Consider the following 22,506-nt stretch of genomic DNA (forward strand, 5'->3'; position numbering starts at 1 on the left):
TCACACTAAATTCTATAAGACACGGGATGATTTCAACTTTACAATTAACAATTCCAATTTCTTAACAGTTACAAACCCTTTGCGTCGTCGTATAGTTTTACATATCTCAATTGAAACGTAAAGCTTGTGCATGTTACACAATATGAACATCAAATGCAGGAGTGTGCTGCTTACGCAGACACTGTTCGAACAGAGTTATGAGGATGATAGATTCAAAATGACTCTTCATAAATTGTATGGACACAATCACGAATTGTTTGATCTACATGTACACGATGAGTCTGTGTTTAAAATTACCAAGGACATTTTTACCACGTCTTAGATTGTCGATTTACTTTTATTTTGTTGTGGTTTCGGTTAGATAACGTTATATTAAGTATCGTTTTTAGTTCAAATAAATATAAAATAGTCTTTTAATACCGTCATTGTCGTAGTTGTTTGGACTGGTGTTGTAAAATAATTGTATGCAGTACAAGAATAACTTGTGTTACATAAGTGCGTCACTGTTTGAGATTCCGGGTGCAGCTGGTCATTGATGGAAAACGTTTATTGTTGTAATGCAGCTTCTATGGTGTATCGACTGCTATATTAGTTGTTTGTGCGTATCTCTGAGATGAATGTGTTTTTGCGCGTGTTTGTGCCTTGTTTCTTTCACGCAGGGTTTTCATTAAATACTATTCTTTTTAACCATGCGATATAAGCAGAAGGTTTATGTTTTTCCGAAAATGTCTTGTGCCAAGCCTGAATATTGCAATTGTTACCAAAATCGTTTCTATGTGTGTTGGCGTTTGTTTTTGTTGTAAGTGAGTGTTCCTGTTCTTCTTTTGTTTTCATCTCATATAGTAGATGTGTTTTCCTCGGGTGTACTTTGTAACCAATATTTGTTTCCCTACGATCGGCTTTTGAACAGCACTATACTACTGTTGCCTATAAAGGTGGAACCCTTTTCTTTCGATTTAAGATCCAAAACAATACCAATGCAAATATAATGAAGAAATCTGAGTCATTCTTGTCCCTCCATTTTTTAAAACTCAGATATCTCGAAAAGGAGCTCCATAACCTATCAATATTATTAGCTTAGTTTGTTTCTAAACTGATCGTCTTTCGACTTATAGTATCACTTTTTAAATATTTGTCTTTTAATAAATGATAAGGAGCATGATAATCACATTTCTTTTCTACATTAGAAAATGCCTGTACCAAGTCGGGAATATGACATTTGTTGTTCATTTGTTTGATGTGTTTTGTCATTTGATTTTGCCATGTGATTAGGGACTTTCCGATTGAATTTTCCTCGGAGTTCAGTATTTTTGTTATTTTACTTTCTCCTACTTTTAAGTACCATAACTCCTTATATAAGATTATTACAACTTTTTGATATTCAAATTAAAAAGATAATAACATGACCTTCAAAACGTATAAATCAAGGAAAACAACAGAACCATCAACATGGACACAAACAATGAGAAAACAGACTACACTTTACATCTCAAAGAAAAAATTGAAGATCAAACGACATGCAATAAAAAAAAAGGTTGAAACAATGTGCTTCTGAAAGAAATGCAGATCTGTTCCGAAGTTACACATATCTTGTTCCTCATATTAAAATATGTAGATGAGTCATAATCTGTGATATAAAAATGTACCATCTCATGGATTTGTCTCTTTTCAGAAGTTAAGGTGGCTCGCGGGTCTAAATCATTTTTTTTTTCTATTTAATATAGGATTTCGCTTTATTTTTCTATAAATGAACTTTATCTTATACTCAATAGAAAAATGTAATAAAAAGATGGGGTCACCGTTCATTTACGCTCACAATCTGCCTTCGAAAGAAAAATACATTTTTGTTAACGTCCCTTTTTTCTGTTGAAATAATAGGAGAAATAGCAGTAATATCGAAATAAAAAAAAGAACTAAATTACCGAAATCGCTAAAATTTTACAATTATTTAGTTATTGTACAGCTTTTTCGAAAAAAAAATAATTATAGGTCACCGATGAGTTAAAAAAGATATTTCAATTTTAATGCCAAAAAATGGCATTTTTGCACCAAAGGGAGATAATTTGGAGCTTTTTTAATGATATCTACATTTTTAAAGTCACCTGGGGCCAACAGAAATTGATTTTTTTGGAATGATTTTTGTACCATATGGTAAAGTAACAACTGCTTAATGTAATAGATAAAATTTGTAATGAAAAATAAATGTTTTTTTTTCTGAAAATCTTATACCCGCGAGCCTCCTTAATTAAGAACCTTGCTAAAATGATGCGTTTAGTCCTTTCGAAATGGTGAAGTTGATGTTCGATACCTCGCGTGAAAAGTTTGCAACTCCCCCGTCACATTGTCGACTCCATACAACAAGTCTTTGGATCCGGTTTTAAGGCAAAATACCTTTAATTAAGCATCAACTTTTTTCTATAAAACAAAAAATCAAATAAGCCTTTTTAATTTCAGCTAACACACAGTCATTAATATATATCTACAAAATAACCTGATTTATTTTTAAAATATTTCAACGCCATATCTGTATTGGAAACATCTAGTTAGTTGGATATGCAGTCAATCGGTTTGGGCATTCTGTCCACCCTGAAAATAAAACAAAATCAGTATTTAAGTTAAACGTTGGTGTACTTCATTTAGATTACAATATATGTATAATATGTTAGATAACTGCCTTGAAAAAATTAAAATAAGCAAAATACTGATCTCCTAGAAAAAATTCTACACGAAAAGTCATTAAGAAAAAAGGAAAATCAAAAGCTAAAGCACATCCAACGAATGAATAATAAATGTCATATTCCTAACTTGGTAACAACATTTTCACATATAGAAATAGTGAATCAAACCTGGTTTTATAGTTTGCTTAACATCTTGCCATGATGACAGTCGCATAAATTTCATTATATTAACAACGATGTGTGAACAAAACAAACAAAGAGACTGACCACATACTAACATCAATATAACATTTCAAAACATCTTATTAATCAAGGTATGACAAATTTTTATTTTTCATTTATAAACGGTCATAATGCAGGTTCTATAAATAACTTACTCTGCCTGTTCCGGTTTTTCTAGACGACGACAATTGACATCAGGACACGTGAATATGCCCTTCTTTTTATTGCAAAAGTAACAACAGAATCTTTTCAAATCTTCAATACTATCTGACTCTGCGCATAAATTAGCTTCTCGATCTAAATATGCGCACTGGCAATCTGGTATTGGATCTTGATCAGTACAACCTTGAAAATGTAGCAAAAAACAATTAAAATTGATCTGCTTTAAAATAGATTTTGACATTTGCTGAATACACATCTGAATTATTAAGGAATACATTCTTTGGTTTTGCATTGCGCTTCAAGTTTGTAAATAATACACTTAAAAAAATGAAATAGGGTATGCGCTCAATTACTAGTACATAGCAGATCTTGAGCTTCTGATCGAAATAAATGACAACATTGTACCTTTCGATCATATAAACGACATGCACATCAATACTTGTAAACAAAATTATGATGTGTCTTTTCCGTCGTTTAAGTTCCATAACTCCGCAATGTCATATTAGAAATTACTATAGAAAAAAACCTGAAGGATTGTTATCTCACTAGATTTAAACCATTCATCAAAGTTGCATGATAAATTCTCAAAGCACGTTTGACTTGTTTTCCAAAAACTAGAATAAAACCCCATAACTCGGAAACATAAAATCTTCAATTAAAAAAATGAAAAGTAGTTTACGTCAATAGTTGCATGTACATTGGTTGAAGCGTGTATGATTTAATGTCTTACATGCTGACCACGGACGAATGGTCGGCCGAAAAGAGGGATAACAGTATATATTATCGGTTTTTTTTTTGTCACTGGAGCACAGAGAACGAACTAAAAAGCTACACATTGTGTCGAGCAGCTGATATTTGATGATAGATATCCGAAGAAACCCCAATTATATATTTATCGTTCTGTAACTGGTCTTTTCTCCCTCCCAAGACAGTTTTACGCTTGACGAAAGATAATGCCTGCTCTCGTCTCAAAGCCGTGATACGAGAATTATGGAGCGACAGAGCAGTGATATAGGCATAGGGAAGGGCGATAAAAAACAATTGAAAAAAGTGTCACTCATCAGGTTGATGCAAAGCAGAAACATATAACGAAATACGGACCTGATGTGGCAGCGGTCCATACACCCCATAAGACTCTTAGTAAAGTGCTAGTGTACTAGCAGTTACTGACATCAACTTTGAAGCGAATAGCATCTAAAAAAGGGTCTTTACTGAGTTTGGCCATAAAATGTAATTCGTAACAGTACAAGATCAAGTCGTATATTTAAGGGGCACAATTGCTGCCCACATGAATACCCACAACACACCGACAAATTTTATTGCCGAAAGGTGGATAAAGATCAGCTTTTATCATGTCATCAAACCTTTAAAATCAAATTGATGTCGTCGCAATGTTGGCTGGAAAGGCTACAAGGCAAATTAATTTATCCCCGAAAATAACATGAATAAGTTTAATTCAAAGTATTCACTTCACTTCACGGATTCATACATATAAGTTCTCATTTCAGTCTAGCCAACCATGTTTTAATATCTTGTCTATAATGCCATTTAAGGATTTAGTAGGAATTAAAAATGTTTAGAATTTAAAATTCATACTTTAAGGTGGTATGGGTGTCTTCCTCCATCTTGGATTGTCAAAAACAGAGAACCAAAGGTCAAGATTTTCTATCAAGTTTGCAAAATTTGATGCAGAAATGCAGATATTTAATGTGAATTTTCATTTAAAAGAATAAATTTATAAGAATATAACTTAAAAATATTAATATTTTTGCAAATTATGATTATTTTTGGTTACTTAAAAAAAAAATTGAATTGGCATTTTAAGGGGAGGTAACTCTAAAACAGTGCATTTTCTGAAGGATTCTACATGGAATTTTCCTATTTTGTATTTTAGCTTGAAAAAAACGTACGGTGACCCTATCTTTTCTTTTGATATTCTCAAAGCATTGTCTGAAAGCTATCTTTTTCTTAAGTATTTTACAATTCTATCATTTTGTTTAGTTTCTAATCACAAAATGGTGTTATTTCCTGTATAATCCATACAAAATGTGTCATTTTGTCACGTCCTGTAGCTTGAGAAAATGCGCGGTGACCTATCATTTTTATTATATTTTTCAACATGTATCAATAGATACTACGTTTTGGCAAAGTATGAACAAATTCTATCATTTTTATTTTAGACTCCCATACCACCTTAAGTCAGAAGGGCACTACTTACAGAACAAATCATGCTAAAATTATTGATAGGCTATGGACCTCCTTTTTTAGATATTTGATTTTCAACATATGGCGGATAAAGATTATAGTTAGGTAATAAGGGGCAACATATTTTACCCTATATCGTCGGAAATGTTAGCACACAATTTTGATATGTAAATGAAAAAAATACCGTAACAGTGTTTACCTGGTGTTGTGGCGGCTGAAAAGCAAACAGAAAATATTAAAACTTTTTCAAGCATATGTAGTTGACAAAAAAAAATGAATTAAAACTTATACAACGACGAAAGCATTCAAATCAAAATCAATTAACATCAATGTTTGTTCCTGTCTACATTGAAATTACATTAGTCTATATTACTAGTATTAAAACATTTGACTTTTCTACACTTTATACAAGTATTCCAAATTCCAAACTCAAAAACAAATCGAAAGAGTTTGCATTGCTTTGTTTCATCAAAGGGAATGGCCAACGAAGATACAAGTATCTTGTTTTACTTTGTAAAGGATCACTCTGTTTCAAACAAAAAAAAAATTCTCTGAAACTGACATTATCAAGATGCTTGATTTTTTGATTGACATCATATTTGTTACGTTCGGGGGACGTGTTTTTCAACAGACTATCGGCATTCCAATAGGAACGAATTGTGCCCTCTGCTTGCCGACTTGTTTCTTTATTATTATGAGGCTGACTTCATACAGGAACTTCTTAGGAAGAAAGATAAGAAGTTAGCAATATCCTTTAACTCTACTTTCCACTATATAGATGATGTTCTTTCACTAAATAATTCAAAATTTGGTGACTATGTCGAACGCATCTATCCCATTGAACTAGAGATAAAGGATACAACAGATACAGTTACGTCGGCCTCATTTCTTGACTTACATCTAGAATTTGATAATGAGGGTCGATTGAAAACAAAACTTTATGACAAAAGAGATGATTTCAGCTTTCCAATTGTGAACTTTCCATTTCTAAGTAGCAACATTCCAGCAGCATCTGCATACGGTGTATATATCTCCCAATTGATACGATATTCCCTTGCTTGCATTTCCTATCATTATTTTCTTGATAGAGGGTTGTTTCTCACAAGGAAGCTATTAAATCAAGAGTTCCAAATGGTGAAGTTGAAATTATCTCTTCGTAAATTTTACGGACGTCATCACGAGTTGGTTGGCCGTTATGGAATAACCGTTTCACAAATGATATCGAATATGTTCCTTACGTCGTAACTACAAGCCGCTTCCCTTTCATAAAAGTGACCTACCGAATCAGACTATTTTCCGGATTTGTTTCTCATAAGCAACACGACGGGTGCCACATTTGGAGCAGGATCTGCTTACCCTTCCGGAGCACCCGAGATCAGCCCTAGTTTTTGGTGGGGTTCGTGTTGTTTATTCTCAAGTTTTCTATGTTGTGTCATGTGTACTATTGTTTGTCTGTTTGTCCTTTTCGTTTAACCATGGCGTTGTCAGTTTATTTTCGATTTATGAGTTTGACTGTCCTTCTGGTATCTTTCGTCCTGTTTTTACTAGTTAACTTAAAATGATACAATAAGAGAATTGTTGTCGTGTATTCTGATATGTGTAATTGTGGTCATTTGAGCTGTTTTATGTCATAATAATTAGATTACACTAAAATATGATACGATTCTGTAATTTGGATTGCCTAAAATCATATCACATATTATCTAAATATACCTATATACATTAATGTTTACCTAGTGTAGTGGTGGCTGAAAAACAAAATAGAGAAGATTCGAATTTGTTCGAGCGTACAAAGTTTTGTGACAAAATGAAATTAAAATTTATACTAAGTTAAAACATTTTACCAAAAACAACGTACAGTAAAAGAATTGCTTGACAAAAAGAATTGTTAAAAACACATCAGCAAAAAATCAGAAAAAAAAGATAATACAATCAAAAGAATAAAATCGGTAAACGACAAATTTGTCATCATAGACATTGAAATCCCATTCTAACATTGCAACTTCCTAGCTTTAAACATACTGAAATATGTTCATTTAAACTTTTGTTGTGTCATAAAAATAATTTCCTCACACTTAAATTTGATACGATTTATGAATTAATAATTTTGATTGGCCGAGGCATTCCGTAAGTTAAATTTTATTTCCGTATACAGTGCTACCGATCTATGACGCCATGTACATTCCTTACTACAGTCAAACAATACAAAGGGAGACAATCAAATTCATGGCTGCTGCATTTTATGTATATGGTTGTTAACACTTTGAAATTGCGTTGAAATTGGTACATCTTTGGAATGCAGCGAATGCGCAAATAAAGTACAGGAAGAAGATTCAGTTAAATATCCCCAACTAAACTGTATAGAAATAAGAAACATCATGATATTGTTCAAGACAGAGAATTATTAAAAATAAAACAGATTTGCAGACAAAAGACAAAACAGTAAAATTATTTGGTTTATCAAGAAGATTAAAGGGAAGTTTCTTATTCTTAATCCCATGAGAAAAAAAAAATCCATTGTATACAATAGTTGTTACCAATTTACAGAAAATGTGCTTACCAATTGTAGTGGTGGCTGAAAAAATAAACATAAAAGTTTTAATCTAGTTCAAGCATAGATAGTTGTGTAATAAATTCAAAATCTTAATAGAAATATATACAATGGGGAAAAAAAACTTACAAAATGTACATGTAAAGTGTAAGCATAATCAAACTTAACTAAAATATCACATACATGTATCGTTAATGACATTAATCGGCATGAAAATAATTCATATCATTAGTATTACATAAGCATAAGAACAAATAAGCAACAACAAAAAGAAAGAGAAGCTAAGTACTTAAATAAAATGTAATCAACAACAACTATAGTGGTATTTATTTGAATGTTTGATTTATTTAGTTATTTGAGTTTAGCATACTTCATTTATCTATATGGATAGAAACACATGCCTTACTTCAAAGAAAATTGTATCTTTATGTCTGGTTGAACAGTTTAAATTTAGTGACAAAATTTAAAGAACCAGACTATAGTATTTCATTACCCGTATAAATTCAAAAATATACAGATTTATCCCTATTTACAGTAAAAGTGTTTACCTGGTGAAGTGGTGGCTGCAAAAACCCCAGACAAAAACGTTATCATGCATACATTCTTTTGTAAACATCTATAACTTGAAACTTACAAAACTTTTACAATAGTCTTAAACATACAAAATGATAACATGACAGCAAAAGATAAAAACTAAATGACGGACAAAAAAAATCAATCAAACATTGAAAAAAAGTATTCAGCTGAAACATACTAAAATGAACAACAGGTAAAGTGCATGCACAAACAAACGAAATTATAATATCACATACATGTATATGTGATCCCTTTAATCATTTATAAACATATTTTAACGGCAACTTTTTGTTGCCCAGTTGAATGGGATCTACGTTCTGTTTCATGTATGATTGTTTGTCTTTTAGTTAAGGCATATTCAGTTTATTTATGACTTATGCGTTTGAATGTCCCTTTTTATCGGTCGCCTTTCTCTTATTCATAAGGTAGTCAATACAATTGGGATTTTTTCATGAAAAAATAATTTTACCTGCTGTACTTGAGTCTGAAAAACAAATACAACATATCTTAAAATAACCCTCAGTAGCATAGTTTTTTGAATTTTCAGACAAAAAACTAATACAAGAACATATGAAGCAAACAAATAACATAAGCATGAAAAATAAAAGAACAGCTATCTGAACCAAAAACACAAAAACAATTGTAACACAAAACGAAAATAAAACATGAGCAGAGGTCAAACTAATAGCAAGTAAGAAATGTGTGTCTGACAAAGTTCTAAGTCTAGCATCTTTGATGATAAAGAGGCAAAAAAACAGAGTGGCATTCAAACTCATACTTCGAAAAAAACACTTGACATGAAATTAAAAAAAGGCCATCATACAAACATACAAACAACAATACACAAAACAAAACATGGAATACTAAAGACTGAGAAAAAACTGTTGGTGATATCAGGTGTTCAATATAGTTCCGCTGGTTTTGCTTCACATTATAAATATAAGATGGTTAACAGTACGTGTACGTATTTTCCTTTATAATGTGTTATACATACCTGAACATAAACTACATGTTTTCTTACACAACTTTGCTATTGATGCTACAGTACAAGTGATCGGTGCGCAATTAATGCCAGGAAAATCAATGCATAGATCTTAAAAGAAAGAATGAAAAAAAAAATCATACAAAGTTATTTTACATGTAAAGAAGTTGGTGATAGAATGAATGACATTGGTACATAACAAAGGGTATATATATTTATTTTCCTATTCAAGTGTACGTTAAGTGTTCAAATTAACCAACTAATATACTAGAACTGCAATTGTAAGCATTTATATTTGTTTATTAAAATAAGATATTGTGTATACATCAATGTTTTCATTTTTTTAATTGGTCAGTAAAATACCATGATTTATTTTTTCGATTCTTTTAATACAGAACATGTGTTAACGCTCCGCTTACGACGATATATGACAACGCTCCGTTCTATTTTCTGTTGTAAAAAACGGAATTCTCTGGCTGTGTTGCAATTGTTTTTATGTCAGTAAATTGAAGCGTAAGTTATATCTGTCGTATCGAAAAATTAATACAAAAAGTAGTACAGCAGTTTGAAAAAAAAAATGGTCAACCATATCTTTTTTGACCATGGCAAAAAAGACGAAATGACGAAAACTAACATTACTCAATAGTTATCAAAGGTACCAGGATTATAATTTAGTACGCCAGACGCGCGTTTCGTCTTCATAAGACTCATCAGTGACGCCCATATCACAATATTTATAAAGCCAAACAAGTACAAAGTTGAAGAGCATTGAGGATCCAAAATTCAAAAAAGTTCTGCCAAGTACGGCTAAGGTAATATATGCCTGGGATAAGAAAAATCCTTAGTTTTTCGAAAAATTCATGGTTTGGTTAACAGGAAATTTATAATAATAGCCACATTATTGATATTCATGTCAACACCGAAGTGTTGACTACTGGCCTGGTGATACCCTTGGGGACGAAACGTACACCAGCAGTGGCATCGACCCAGTGGTTTAAATAGTTATCAAAGGTACCAGGATTATAATTTAGTACGCCAGACGTGCGTTTTGTCTACATAAGACTCATCAGTGACGCTCATATCAAAATATTTATAAAGCCAAAACACTCCATAGAAATTTGAAGACTGAGCAACACGAGTGCCTTCATATCGGGGGCGGATCTGTGATGTTACGGAAGGGTAAACTATTGTCTTCACCTTATCTTCTCAAATCAATACTCACTTGGATCAATAGTCGGTGCTACAAAATATAAAAGAATGCTAGTAGATGATAAGTAAAATTATTCATTTAGATCTATACAATCATTTCTTCTATCAATCAATAAAAAAAGCTTCTAGTAATCTATGAAGACATCTTCTATCAATTAATGGAGTTTTCTGTTCAAGTATTATACATGATTTTTGTTATTGAAGGATTCCAAAAATTTACCCCATTATTAAGAGTTTAAACAAAGTTTACAAAAGAGTGAATAAAGGTTAATAATAGACTAGATAGATAAGAAAGGGTAGAATAGATGATAGTAAGCATTTAAACGCTATCTTGTTTCTAAATACTCACTGCTAGGACCAACTGTTGTCGCTAGAAATATAAAATTATTGATAATGATTATTATTTCACAAAAATGTAGCTTTGTGTATTAACTAGGGTGCTCACTCCTTAATTTCCGAAATGATGCCTTTTTCACAACAAAAATGTATACTAATTAAATATGAAATATTACGACAAATTGTGTAAACACCTGTATGCATATTTCAATTGACTCTCTATAGTGACATAAAAACAAGGACTTAGCTCTACGGAAAATACACCAAATGTGACAGTTTTGTTTAATGTATACATGTATTTGCAAGGTGTGTATTTAATGCATGTCGCAGGACATTGTATTGAATATGTTTAAAGGCGGTTTGATTACATTATTCTTATGATTCGATGTCAAAAGCTTATAAGTATCCATTTTGTAGGTTTTTCTAATGAGGTTAGATAAGATTATTCCTGAGGCATGGTAGAGAGCCCGACATTTAAAAAAAAGTGTTATTTTCATATAATTTGTTTACTGATTTTAGGAAAATATCTATTGTGGTTATAATTAGTCGATTATTCAATACCGATTTGACTCTTGTATTACACGCTTTAAGCACAGGTGTTTCCTTTATTAAATGTAGAATAGAATAGAAAGATACGGACAGAACCATAAAAACATGTACGAAACACCTATATGCTGACACATTGTTAATTCGTGATAGGAATTGGTATATTGGTATTTCAATTTGAGTGGAATATATAATCCTATTGTAATGACTTAAGTCATGATAAGACAAAATGGCAGCTTTGCAAATTAGCATTACAAGTGTTAAGAAATTTGAAGGCGTCTTCATTAATTCAATAAAATAAAGTAACTATTGATTTTAAAACAGTTTTTTTTTGCGTAGTCGTTCTCCGGATCTATATAAAATAAATAGATATAAAATTATAAAACTTACCAGTAGTCATTGTTGCTACAGGGGCATTTGTGACTGCAAATAGATAAAAAAAAACATAATTCAAGTGTTCTAATACTTTGAACACTTATCAAATATATGTAAAAAATACATCAAGATGTTTTATAAATTCTAATAAGACAAATAATGATGTATAAGTATAAGCCTTCCAAAATGAGCAAAACTAATAAATCAAATGTCCACTTTTAATAGATATCAATCTATAAAATAAACCAATGCCAACAGTTGTTTGTTATATAGACCAGTCCTAAACGATTAACAAACTATTCAACTTCATACTGTTTTGTCCTTTCAGCTTTTTTGAATTCGAGTGTCCGACACTGATAGAAGAATAAACGCATGTCTAACGTACAAAACCATAAGCTTGGTATCTTTGAATATCTTTTATTAACTGTTTAAATGTAGGCATCTGGTAAATATATTTTCTATGTTGACTGCCGTACCCTATTTATTTTACATTTTCCCCTATTATGTCTGTTGTGTTCACACATTGTTGTATATACAAGTGAGAGGTTTAGCTAGCTATAAAACCAGTTTTAATCAGCCATTGTTTACATGAAAAATGTCTGTACCAGGTCAGGAATGTGGCAGTTGTTTTGCATTCGTTTCGTGTGCTTGAGCTTTTGATTGCGCCATTTGATTAATAGGAACTTTCCGTTCATTATTTTCCTTGAAAATTTGTATTATAAAACGAAAAAAACTAGCTTCGTAATGTATAACAAATTTGTTATTATATTTGACTGCATGTCCAAAACTGGTTGATGAAATCATATTACTTACTAATCGGTCCTGCTCCACCTGAAAATGCAAAGTAAAATATCATTCTTTTATTTACTTCGTACAAGTATGCGATGTTATTTCGACTTTGACACTCAAATAACTGTCCAGGTTGTATACATTTAGTTACTGTAGCATTGAATGTTTTTTTTTAAGTAATTCTATTTTGGTGTTAAAGCGTATACTGTAGCAAAGTTGTCATGAAGCGCGATTACATGTAAGATAAGATAGGTGTAATCAGTTTTTAACACTTTTGGAATTGTTTCTCGAGAAAATAATCAGCCAATCAAACGTTAGCATTCATCTGAAACACGCAGGTCTTGTTTACTCACGTACACATTCATTTTTGCATCATTTTCGATATATAATACAATAATAGCATTTATTTAAGAATTGAATGCTTTTTTTGTAACTTTATTGGGGTGTAAAATCGCCAGCGCTTCATTCTAAAAATGTGTGCACGGTCAACGCTTTTACAAACCAATGAAGTTACAAAAAAAAGCATTCGATACTCATAATTACATTTTTTAGCTAGGATCATGAAAGCACGATTTATATCAAGTTTTTATTTAATTTACTTGTACACTTTATTGTGTGACCTCGTGTCATCATGAATGATAAATTTTATTGTGAAATGAAGTTGATTAAGGAATGACGCGAGATTGCAGTGTAGCTAATTAGAATAACGTATAATAATAAAACACACATCTAATGTAAGTAGTGTATACTATTACATATACTTACATGTATAACGTATTATTTGATCCACCCTTCATCTTTACTTTTGATACAAAAAACACTGGAGAGATTCCGAGGGATTATTAATCATTCCACAGAACTTGCACGAAAATAGGGACATCATTTAAAATACAGCCTATCTTGTCCATCCCGAAAGTCTACAAACTTATTTTGAGAAAACATCGACAATTTCAAGTTTTTTTTATATCACCCGCACTTGACAAAGTATTAAATTGAAAAATAAACACTTTACCCCATCAATAGTTCATTGTTGGTAAACTAATAGTCGTTCATGTACCTTTGTCTTCCTAGCCCATTTAGATTGAGACAACTAAGAGAGCTTCCATTTGATTTTTTTTTTTTTGGGGGGGGGGGGGGTAGGGGGAGCTAGTTTGAGATTTAATAAAAGGCAGGACAGGAATTACAAGTTAAAAAAAAGTAGGATGAGCAATTTGTCAAAAAAGGCAGATTGTCATCTTAAGTAAAAATAAAAGTCAGGAGAACTAATGAAAAAAATGTACTGAATAGAGTGAAAAAATTAAAAAGGCAGCACAGAGATTATTGCAATATTTGTTCATCCTTGTCCCCCTTCAAAATCAAATGGTAGCTCCCTAAACCAACTTATTCAACATTTATAAAATACTTACATGTTTTACAAGTGTATGGACATTGGTAATATTTATAGTAGTCTTGTGAACATTCATTCACATGTGCTGCGCATGCGGAAGATGAATTATCACGACAGAATGATAAAGGTGGTGGCATTGTTAGTTTCGAATGTGGTATATCTGTAAAACAAAATTAATACTTTCCGTTATTTGAATAGAAAGTTAACAATTAAAAGTATTTGAATACTTCTTCAATTTTACATTTACAAAATATATTGCATGCGAGGAATCATAACGCTTATTCAAGTATTACTCACAAACTTTATTCGCAATTTTTTCGCAGTTTAAAATTAAACTGTTGAAATCAACACATATATAGATATATGAAGATGTGGAATGAGTGCCAATGAGATAACTTTCCATCCAAGTCACAATTTATAAAAGTAAACCATAATAGGTCAAAGTACGGCCTTCAACTCGGAGCCTTGGCTCAAACTGAACAGAAGGGCCCCAAATATTACTACTGTAAAACAATTCAAACGGGAAAACCAACGGTCTAATCGATACAAAAAAACGAGAAACACTTAGCTGTGTTTAGCAAAACTTTTCGTACTTTTTTTTGCCTTTTTAACATTTTTTAATTATTTTTTTTAGTTCGATTCGTGCGTCACTGATGAGTCTTTTGTAAACACAACGCGCGTCTGACGTTAATACAAAATTTAATCCTGGTATATATGATGAGATTATAATGAACCACATAAATAGACGACAACCACTGAACATCAGATTCCTGAATACATGAATTGTGAAGCAGCAATAAAACATTTTTTTTTAATATTTTTTGTCTTATAGAAAAATAGACGACCTACTGAACTATTTGATAGAAGTTAATAAAATAAAAGCTAAGTTGCGACAGGGGAATAGATATATGGTCACTCTTTGTCTTCTTCCCACCGGCGAAAAACTCTTGCCAAAGAAGGGTATATGTTGTGCTGTACGAGATATACAAGTACACAGCCACGTTCGCTCAAAGTGGGGTCGTTAAATCTGATCCCGCGTGTAGAGAAAGTGCCATATTTGCAAGGCACATTTTCCAAAATACCTTCATTTCCCGATAGCAGTAAATATTTACAGTTCCTACATCCCGGAAGGCCTCTTTTAAATGACCTACCTATTATATTAATTGTTAATTAGTGTTCGTCTTGAATATGCATGTACTTTTTGCCACTGAATGTTAGCAACTATAAAATAATCAATTAACAATACCTTGAAAATATAAGGTAATATACGTTCTGTGTATTTTTAGTGACAAAGTGTTTGTTTTATATCAAATCGTTATATACATGTACTTCGCATGCTAGTACACATAATTTGATTCTATAAATGAGTGGCTTTTAAATCGTATTACTTTTAGTGAGATAATAAACTTTCAATTGTATTTTAATATTTTATTATGTATACCTACTTTTCCCGGTACACAGCTCCCTATTACAGTTACTACCATCACAACACTGCCCACAGTAATCACTTGCTGCCCTCCGCCCAACACCACCTGACACAGGGTCAAATCTAGCGGCGCATTGCTAAAAAATGCAGTGCGTTTAAAAATAGCATTCAAAGTAAAGTATCATTCCTCGCTTTTTCTGACGTCCACATTGACCATGAGGTGTCATTACACAAGTTTATACAAACTTGTTTGATCTAGACGCCATTTATTGTAGGTTAACAAAATGTTGCTGAATTCTGGGCTTCCAATCATTAAAATATTTAATACATTCACCGTACTCAGACTACAAAATCAATCAATCAAAATATTAGATTTTGGTGTACTGAAGTTTCCTTGCGGTCATAAAAGCTTCAAGCACGAATTTTGCACTCTTAATAGAGAAAAATCTAAAGACCAAACGAGCAGATAGACATTACCACTAGCAACAAACTGAGTTCATCCACAAGAAGCAGAGTAGTGTATTTACCAAGGCACATATAGATCGCTATGCAATACAAGTATACAGAATTTCATACAACAGAATGTAAGGCAAAGAAGAAACATGAGCTCATTAAATAAAAAGCTGGATGTGGTTTCTAACACCTTGGGTTGAAGTCATAAAACTTTGCTCAGTGCTTGGAGCACAAATATCATGCTCGAAACACCAAATCCAGTATTTTGATTGGTTGATTCTCGAGTCTGAGTACAAAAATCTTGCTCGAAAGTTTTATAACCGTAAGGCCTTGACTATTATAAATTTGGCTCGTGGATATATAGCTTCTAAATATTTCCGTAAGAAGTGAATCTGGTTAAAACGTTCAAGTGATTCTACAGAGTTATTTTTCTCTTTAGTGTGCTTTATACTTACATTTTTATGTGCGCATCCAAGTCTGTATCTTTTTTCTTGATTGTGGATTATAGCTTGTGTGTAACAGACCTTGACAAAGAAAAAAGTGGATTATAGCTTGTGTGTAACAGACCTTGACAAAGAAAAAGTGGATTACAGCTTGTGTGTGACAGACCTTGACAAAGAAAAAAGTGGATTATAGCTTGTGTGTAACAGACCTTGACAAAGACAAAAGTGGATTATAGCTTCCGTGTAACAGACCTTGACAAAGAAAAAAGTGGACCATAGCTTCTGTGTAACAGATTTTGACAAAGAAATACCGATTATCATACCTTGACAGAGTTATTGTTCCAGTAAGATATCAAACTTTGCAGATTTGTTTTACATACAAAGCAGCAGATTAACATTAAGGATGTTTGCTGCAATGTTTCAAATAACAAGTTTTTCAAAACACTCAAATCAATTATTAGAATATAGTTAAAGGAGCTAACAAAGCAAAAAATAAATGTAGGGCCTGTGTGCTTTTTTTCGAGATATCAGATAATGGAAATTTGGCGGGAAATGAGTATCTCTTGATTTTCAATACATTTAATATTAGCATCTTTTTTCTTCTAAAAGATATAAAAAAAAAACAAGATTATCAATTAAGAAAAGAAAAGTAGGCTTTAGTGGGCAAAATGTGTTAGGGTACTACATGCGAAAAAACAGAAGATTCCGAATATCTGGCAAAAAAAATGAAAACAATCGAAGCGAACATCTTTAAGGAAACAGATATTATAAAGAGAACCATTTTAGAGATTCTGTGATTACCAAAATTCCAGATTGATCCATTGCGATTTTAGGAAAAGCTGCATTGAAAAGTATCACATACCATAATGCAAGTTCTTACTTTTGCGATACTAATCAAGTCGCAATATTCTCATTGATGAAAGCCTCGTTTTGGTTTCAAATGCTGGTTCTTACCTCGTCAGTATTACACTGTATAGACAGGTTACAGTCTTCGGGAGTAAGCGCATACTTGCAGGATAAACATCTCTTGCTGTTGCCTGAAATAACAATAAACTGGTTCTTGAAAAAGCGTATGTACTATAAATCCCTAGTATACTCTTCTATTCAACAGTTAGTGTTAGAACAACCGCAGGGCAGATAATTCAGAAGAAAACTGGTAGTCCCCGATATCGAAAAATTTCACATCGGATGTACAACATTTTACGTCCGACGTCCATAAACTATTAGCCTTCGGCTTTTGGGCTACTATTTAACCTTGGGCTGATATTGAATCTTTGGCTTATAATACATCTGATATGAAAAATGCCATGTAATAATATGATAATACTTACTGGTTATATGATTATCACAGGTTTCAAGATTACAGTACGAAGTATTGCAGCACTGTGAACAAGGAATTAATTCAGCTCGTTTTCCAAAAATCGGAGCTCTTACAGTACATACCTACAACAAATAAGAAAATAAAAAAATGCATGCATGTTTCATTCTAATACTTTAATTTGATTGGCCTACAGCAATCTCGCGTCATTGTAAAATTAACCTTCATTTCAAAATGAAATGTTAGATTCATGATCGAAGACGCCTACAAGCTTCCAAATTAAAGGTGAATACAGAAAAACTTAATCGAAATCTTGTTTTTAGGATCCCAGTATAAAACTTAAGTATAAGTATTGAATGTACAACTCTTTTACACCGAAATAAATTTACAAAAAGAATCATTCAATACTTGAATACTATACATATGTGTCTATTAAATTTTTTTTTTTTAAAAACGCGTAAAATGTCATGGGTCCAATATTCCCTGAGGAGTTGAAACCTTAATTTCTTAACAGTTTCAAAAGTTACAAACGGGCAATTTTAGAATGTTTTTTTTTATATAAATCATGTCAATGACTAAAAACTGACGATATCCTCGGGGACTACTAATCCACCAACTGCGGTGTCGACTCAGTACTAGACAAAAATGTAAACAACACGCTATGAATTTTATTCGTTCGAATCGGGTTTCTTCATTTATATTAATCAGGAACACAGAAGATCGTTACATTCGGAAACCTCACGAATGTGCTCGTTAGCTTGATGTCAAGTGATGAATATTGCATATACCTCCAAGACGAGAACAGACGAACAATGATTTCATACTGGTATTGTGTAAGGTAGACAATCTCCGGCGCAGAGATCACATATCCGTTCCGTTCAATACTTTGTAACACTACACTCAATATGTCATATTAGTGCAGTATTGCGGAGCATGTATGGAACGGATATGAACTCTGCGCCGGAAATTGTAAGGTAGAAACTAATGTAATGATACATGTGTAGCTTTATCAAAGCCAATTACAACCGATCTTTAGTACTCATTCATTGTACAATTTTGTAAACCAACTAATTCCCGCGAGCAATTTATCTACGCGACTTTCGCGATTAAAACATTTATTTCAATCGCAAATACGAATCGTGGAGAAAAGACAAACTAGGACTCTAAAAAATACCTACCGATTTATCTCTGCAGCCTGATCTAAATTTAGTTAAACCATCGTCTGATATTAATCTTGATCCGTAGCATTCCTATTCGTAAAATGAAAGAAGAAAAACCAAAATTACTTAAAAAAGCTATCAGAAGAGACTGAAATCAAGACAGGTGCATTTTCATTTTGTATATTCGTTTGCTATGTCTTGCATACATGTGTGTAGACTGTTCTCTTTCATTGACTTTGGCTTTGTACGGGCTTTATATAGTGTCATTAGCAATTTTGAGGAGTACAAATATATTGTGGCGTTACTTTTACTTGAATGTTAGATCAGTCCGTTCACAATATTCTAAATAAATTAATCGCAATACTCTTCATCTTTGTACCTAATTAGAAATTTTGCCATTTTATACGATCGTCGCTGATAAAACATCATTTTGTAAAAGAGACGCGCGTCTGGATTCGAATTAATAGCCTGATATCGTTGACTTTTTTTTCTTATCATACTGTATTTTTTCTGATGTTTTTTCCAGCGTTTGCTGCCAAATAACATCCGTTTTTTTTTTAATAATCCTGTGTCTGATCAATTATAGTCCATATGTCTAATATTTGAGTCAATATAAAGAAAAGGTAGATAAATAAAACGGTTTTCTCTGGCTTCCTTCACAATTGAAAACTGACTGTTGTAATGGCCAATAGTTCTGAAAGTGGCGTTAAATACTGGCCAATAGTTCTGAAAGTGGCGTTAAATACTGGCCAATAGTTCTGAAAGTGGCGTTAAATACGGGTAACAAGATCTAAATTATGGTGTTTATTGACGACTCACCTCGTTAGATCCACATTCCACAATTCTATCGCAGTCTCTTTGATGTGGCAGTAAATCACACTGATAGCATAATATACCTGAGACATAAATCACAAAATAAAATGTATATACAAATGTGTCTAGTCTCTGTACAGTGCACAAAAAGATGGTTCATTTAAAATTGACTGTGAGAGTCGTGGTGTAGTGGATAGTGCATCGGACTACTAACACAAAGGTTCCTGGTTCGATTCCCGTTTGAGATGAAAATTTCAGGAACTCAATTTTCGGCTCTTCCTCGACACCATCTGCGAGTATGGTCTTGAGGAAACGATGATAGTCCGTCGGAAAGACACCCTTGTAGATTTCGAAAAAGAGTAGGCTAATGTCGCTACAAGGCAGCAATCGCACCCGCAAAGTGGAAAGGGATTAACATAAGCTGCAAAACTTGTTTCCCAATCCACTATAAATAAATATGTTTAAACTAAAATTAACTGTTGTTGGTTGACTTTTACAGTGAAAGATAGTTGTAGTCGCGGAAGGAATATCTCTCATATGATATATGATATAATTCGGTTATAAACCAGAGTATTGACCTCTTGTACACGTTTTTGTCTGACGAAATAAAATAGTACGTCGTTTCTTTGTCACTTCAGTGAATCACATAGCTGTGGAGTCGTAGCCCTCATGTTTCACTCCTTGTGGTATTTTAAAATAACTTGTTCTCGATCAGTGATATAACAGAAGGATACGGTAAAACTTAGTTAAAGTCATAAGAAACGGGTGACTGGTGGAAAATAATGTTTATCCAATTCTTGAACCAAATGCATGTATACATCATAAACTTAATCTTCTGTGCACGAATTTATCATTTTTTACACAATGGTATCGTATAATCGTCTATTTATTGTTCTCTCTGTCTGTTATGATGTGAAAATATAGCTGCTAATTATTTGTCGTGTTTTGAAGCAGTAGTTTACCGATTACCCCCTTATAGTAAACAATCAACAAAGAATCATGGATATTGAGCACGTGTTTAACATACATGTACAAGCATGAAATAAAAAGCTTTCACAAGACTGTTATACATTGATAATATATATTAATAAAGGAACATAATAACCAGCAGGGGGAAAAACGAAGGGGTGTGTTTTGTATATTAGGAATAAGCCATTAAATATTTGGCGTTAAATGATTCTCTCTAAATGATTCATACATTGTAATGGTACCTTTTATTTAAAAAACTAGAAAAAAGAACAACGATTATATTAAATTTTTGAATATGGATTTTAAAACTATAAGACATTTTATTATAAACAGAAAAGTACGGGTAAGCAGGCAAAATAGTTCAACTACAGAGATAAACTGATGTTTTCTCCTTTTGTTTTTGAAGTTTTGCCAGATATCCATGAAGTGCCTTTTGAAATATTATAAAATCCTAACACCAATAATTCAGTGCCTCCCTCTTATCGGTCTCTCATACTTGCTATGTTATCCCCTTCCCTTTACGACAAAAGAGATGAATTTAGCTTCCCAATTGTGAACTTTCCATTTCTAAGTAGCATCCGGATTTGTTATCACATAAGCAACACGACGGGTGCCGCATGTGGAGCAGGATCTGCTTACCCTTCCGGAGCACCTGATATCACCCCTAGTTTTTGGTGGGGTTCGTGTTGTTTATTCTTTAGTTTTCTATGTTGTGTCATGTGTGCTGTTTTTTGTTTGTCTTTTTCATTTTTAGCCATGGCGTTGTCAGTTTGTTTTCGATTTACGAGTTGGACTGTCCCTTTGGTATCTTTCGTCCCTCTTTTATAGAGAAATCGTAGATCAGCGGAATATAACGACTGAATTTCGTGTTATTAGAAACTCTTTTTTTCATCCTTTAAGTTTTAAAGAAAAAAGAAGCAAACGTTAAGTGTATAAAAACTCTAGGGAAATTTATTCCCGCCAAATTTCCAATGGCTTATCTCAGAAGACAAGCAAATGGACCCTTAATATTTCTCTGCTTTTTTTCGCTCTTTTTTTAACATACCACACTACTTAACTTGCCTACATCCTCGTGCTGGTCTATAATTTGCTTACCTGCTCTTACATACTGTTGACTTAGGATACTGGCTAGTACTAAACAACCTGACATAAATTAATGGTCATATAATGAATAATAACAAATGTACTAAACTACAATTGTACTGATAATGTACTGATACTCATGTCATTTGAATACAGACTGAAACAAAATAAGAGATCTATTGCAATTAATCTCTTCGCAGACTTCTTGTCCTTCAAAATCGCGTTTGAAAATAGTTAAAAGATGAAAACGTATAATATCGAGAAAAAAAGAATCAGAAATTCATTTAATGTTCAATGTTTTACTATCAATGCCGATGAACTGGGACAAACCATGTGATCTTGATGCATATGCCATGTGACCAAATTATTTCACATTGAAAATAACATATTTTCCATATCCAAAACAAAACAATACATGCTGTATTGATCTGCAAGTAAACCAAAAAATATTTTCGCATACAGGAATAAATAACCTTAGAAAAGAAATAATGATAAACGGAAAGAAAAGGTCAGGTTAAGACGAAAAGATTTACCAAACGTTGTTAATGTGTAGGAACAGTCCACCATATTGTACCAGTATAGATAAAGGTCAGAGTTCTTATCTCTAGTTCTGACATTCTGTCATGATTTGAGGACCTTTTATTTATAAACACACCTGTATACTATAAAGCCTGTATTGAAAGTCTTGTCATACTTACTGTAATTGTACATGTAAGAGGGCCTAGATTGGGGTGTCTTCTATTCTGTTTTTATAAGATCGTATATAATAATTTTATCTTTTCTTTATTTTGCCGATTTTTTTTCTATTCTGTTATTCTCATCG

At 32.5% G+C, this 22,506-nt stretch overlaps 1 protein-coding gene across 8 annotated transcripts; it reads right to left on the reverse strand.

Annotated features, from left to right (window-relative positions):
* Nucleotides 1-2,430: 2,430 nt before the first annotated feature.
* LOC139495571 (uncharacterized) lies at nucleotides 2,431-22,292 on the reverse strand. 8 transcript variants are annotated; one of them, XM_071283838.1, is made up of 21 exons: nucleotides 22,217-22,292; nucleotides 21,696-21,743; nucleotides 19,638-19,714; nucleotides 18,837-18,908; nucleotides 17,672-17,783; nucleotides 17,295-17,377; nucleotides 16,353-16,421; nucleotides 15,464-15,581; nucleotides 14,038-14,178; nucleotides 12,656-12,673; nucleotides 11,858-11,890; nucleotides 10,935-10,955; nucleotides 10,599-10,616; nucleotides 9,389-9,487; nucleotides 8,864-8,878; nucleotides 8,367-8,381; nucleotides 7,828-7,842; nucleotides 7,001-7,015; nucleotides 5,467-5,481; nucleotides 3,056-3,245; nucleotides 2,431-2,586 (listed from the first exon to the last, which is right to left on the reverse strand). In XM_071283838.1, exons 1-21 carry the CDS (start codon nucleotides 22,248-22,250, stop codon nucleotides 2,544-2,546), a joined length of 1,251 nt encoding a protein of 416 aa, XP_071139939.1. In that variant the 5' UTR covers nucleotides 22,251-22,292; the 3' UTR covers nucleotides 2,431-2,543. The 8 variants fall into 8 exon arrangements, with proteins under 8 accessions (XP_071139939.1, XP_071139938.1, XP_071139943.1 ...); XM_071283837.1 differs by having other exon boundaries at nucleotides 5,452-5,481; XM_071283842.1 differs by lacking the exon at nucleotides 8,864-8,878.
* Between the last annotated feature and the right edge of the window lie 214 nt (nucleotides 22,293-22,506).

Source organism: Mytilus edulis, chromosome 11 (genome assembly GCF_963676685.1).
Source record: "Mytilus edulis chromosome 11, xbMytEdul2.2, whole genome shotgun sequence".
Classification (NCBI taxonomy): domain Eukaryota; kingdom Metazoa; phylum Mollusca; class Bivalvia; order Mytilida; family Mytilidae; genus Mytilus; species Mytilus edulis.

Bases quoted from the DNA above. Each gene is read 5' to 3' on its own strand.
- LOC139495571 (XM_071283837.1), bottom strand. From the start codon at position 22,250: ATGGTGGACTGTTCCTACACATTAACAACGTTTG. The intron at 16,422-17,294 runs GTAAGAACCAGC...TTCTTTGTCAAG, and splicing joins TACAGTGTAATACTGACGAG to GTCTGTTACACACAAGCTAT. The intron at 2,587-3,055 runs GTAAGTTATTTA...TTTTATTTTCAG, and splicing joins GAAAAACCGGAACAGGCAGA to GGTGGACAGAATGCCCAAAC.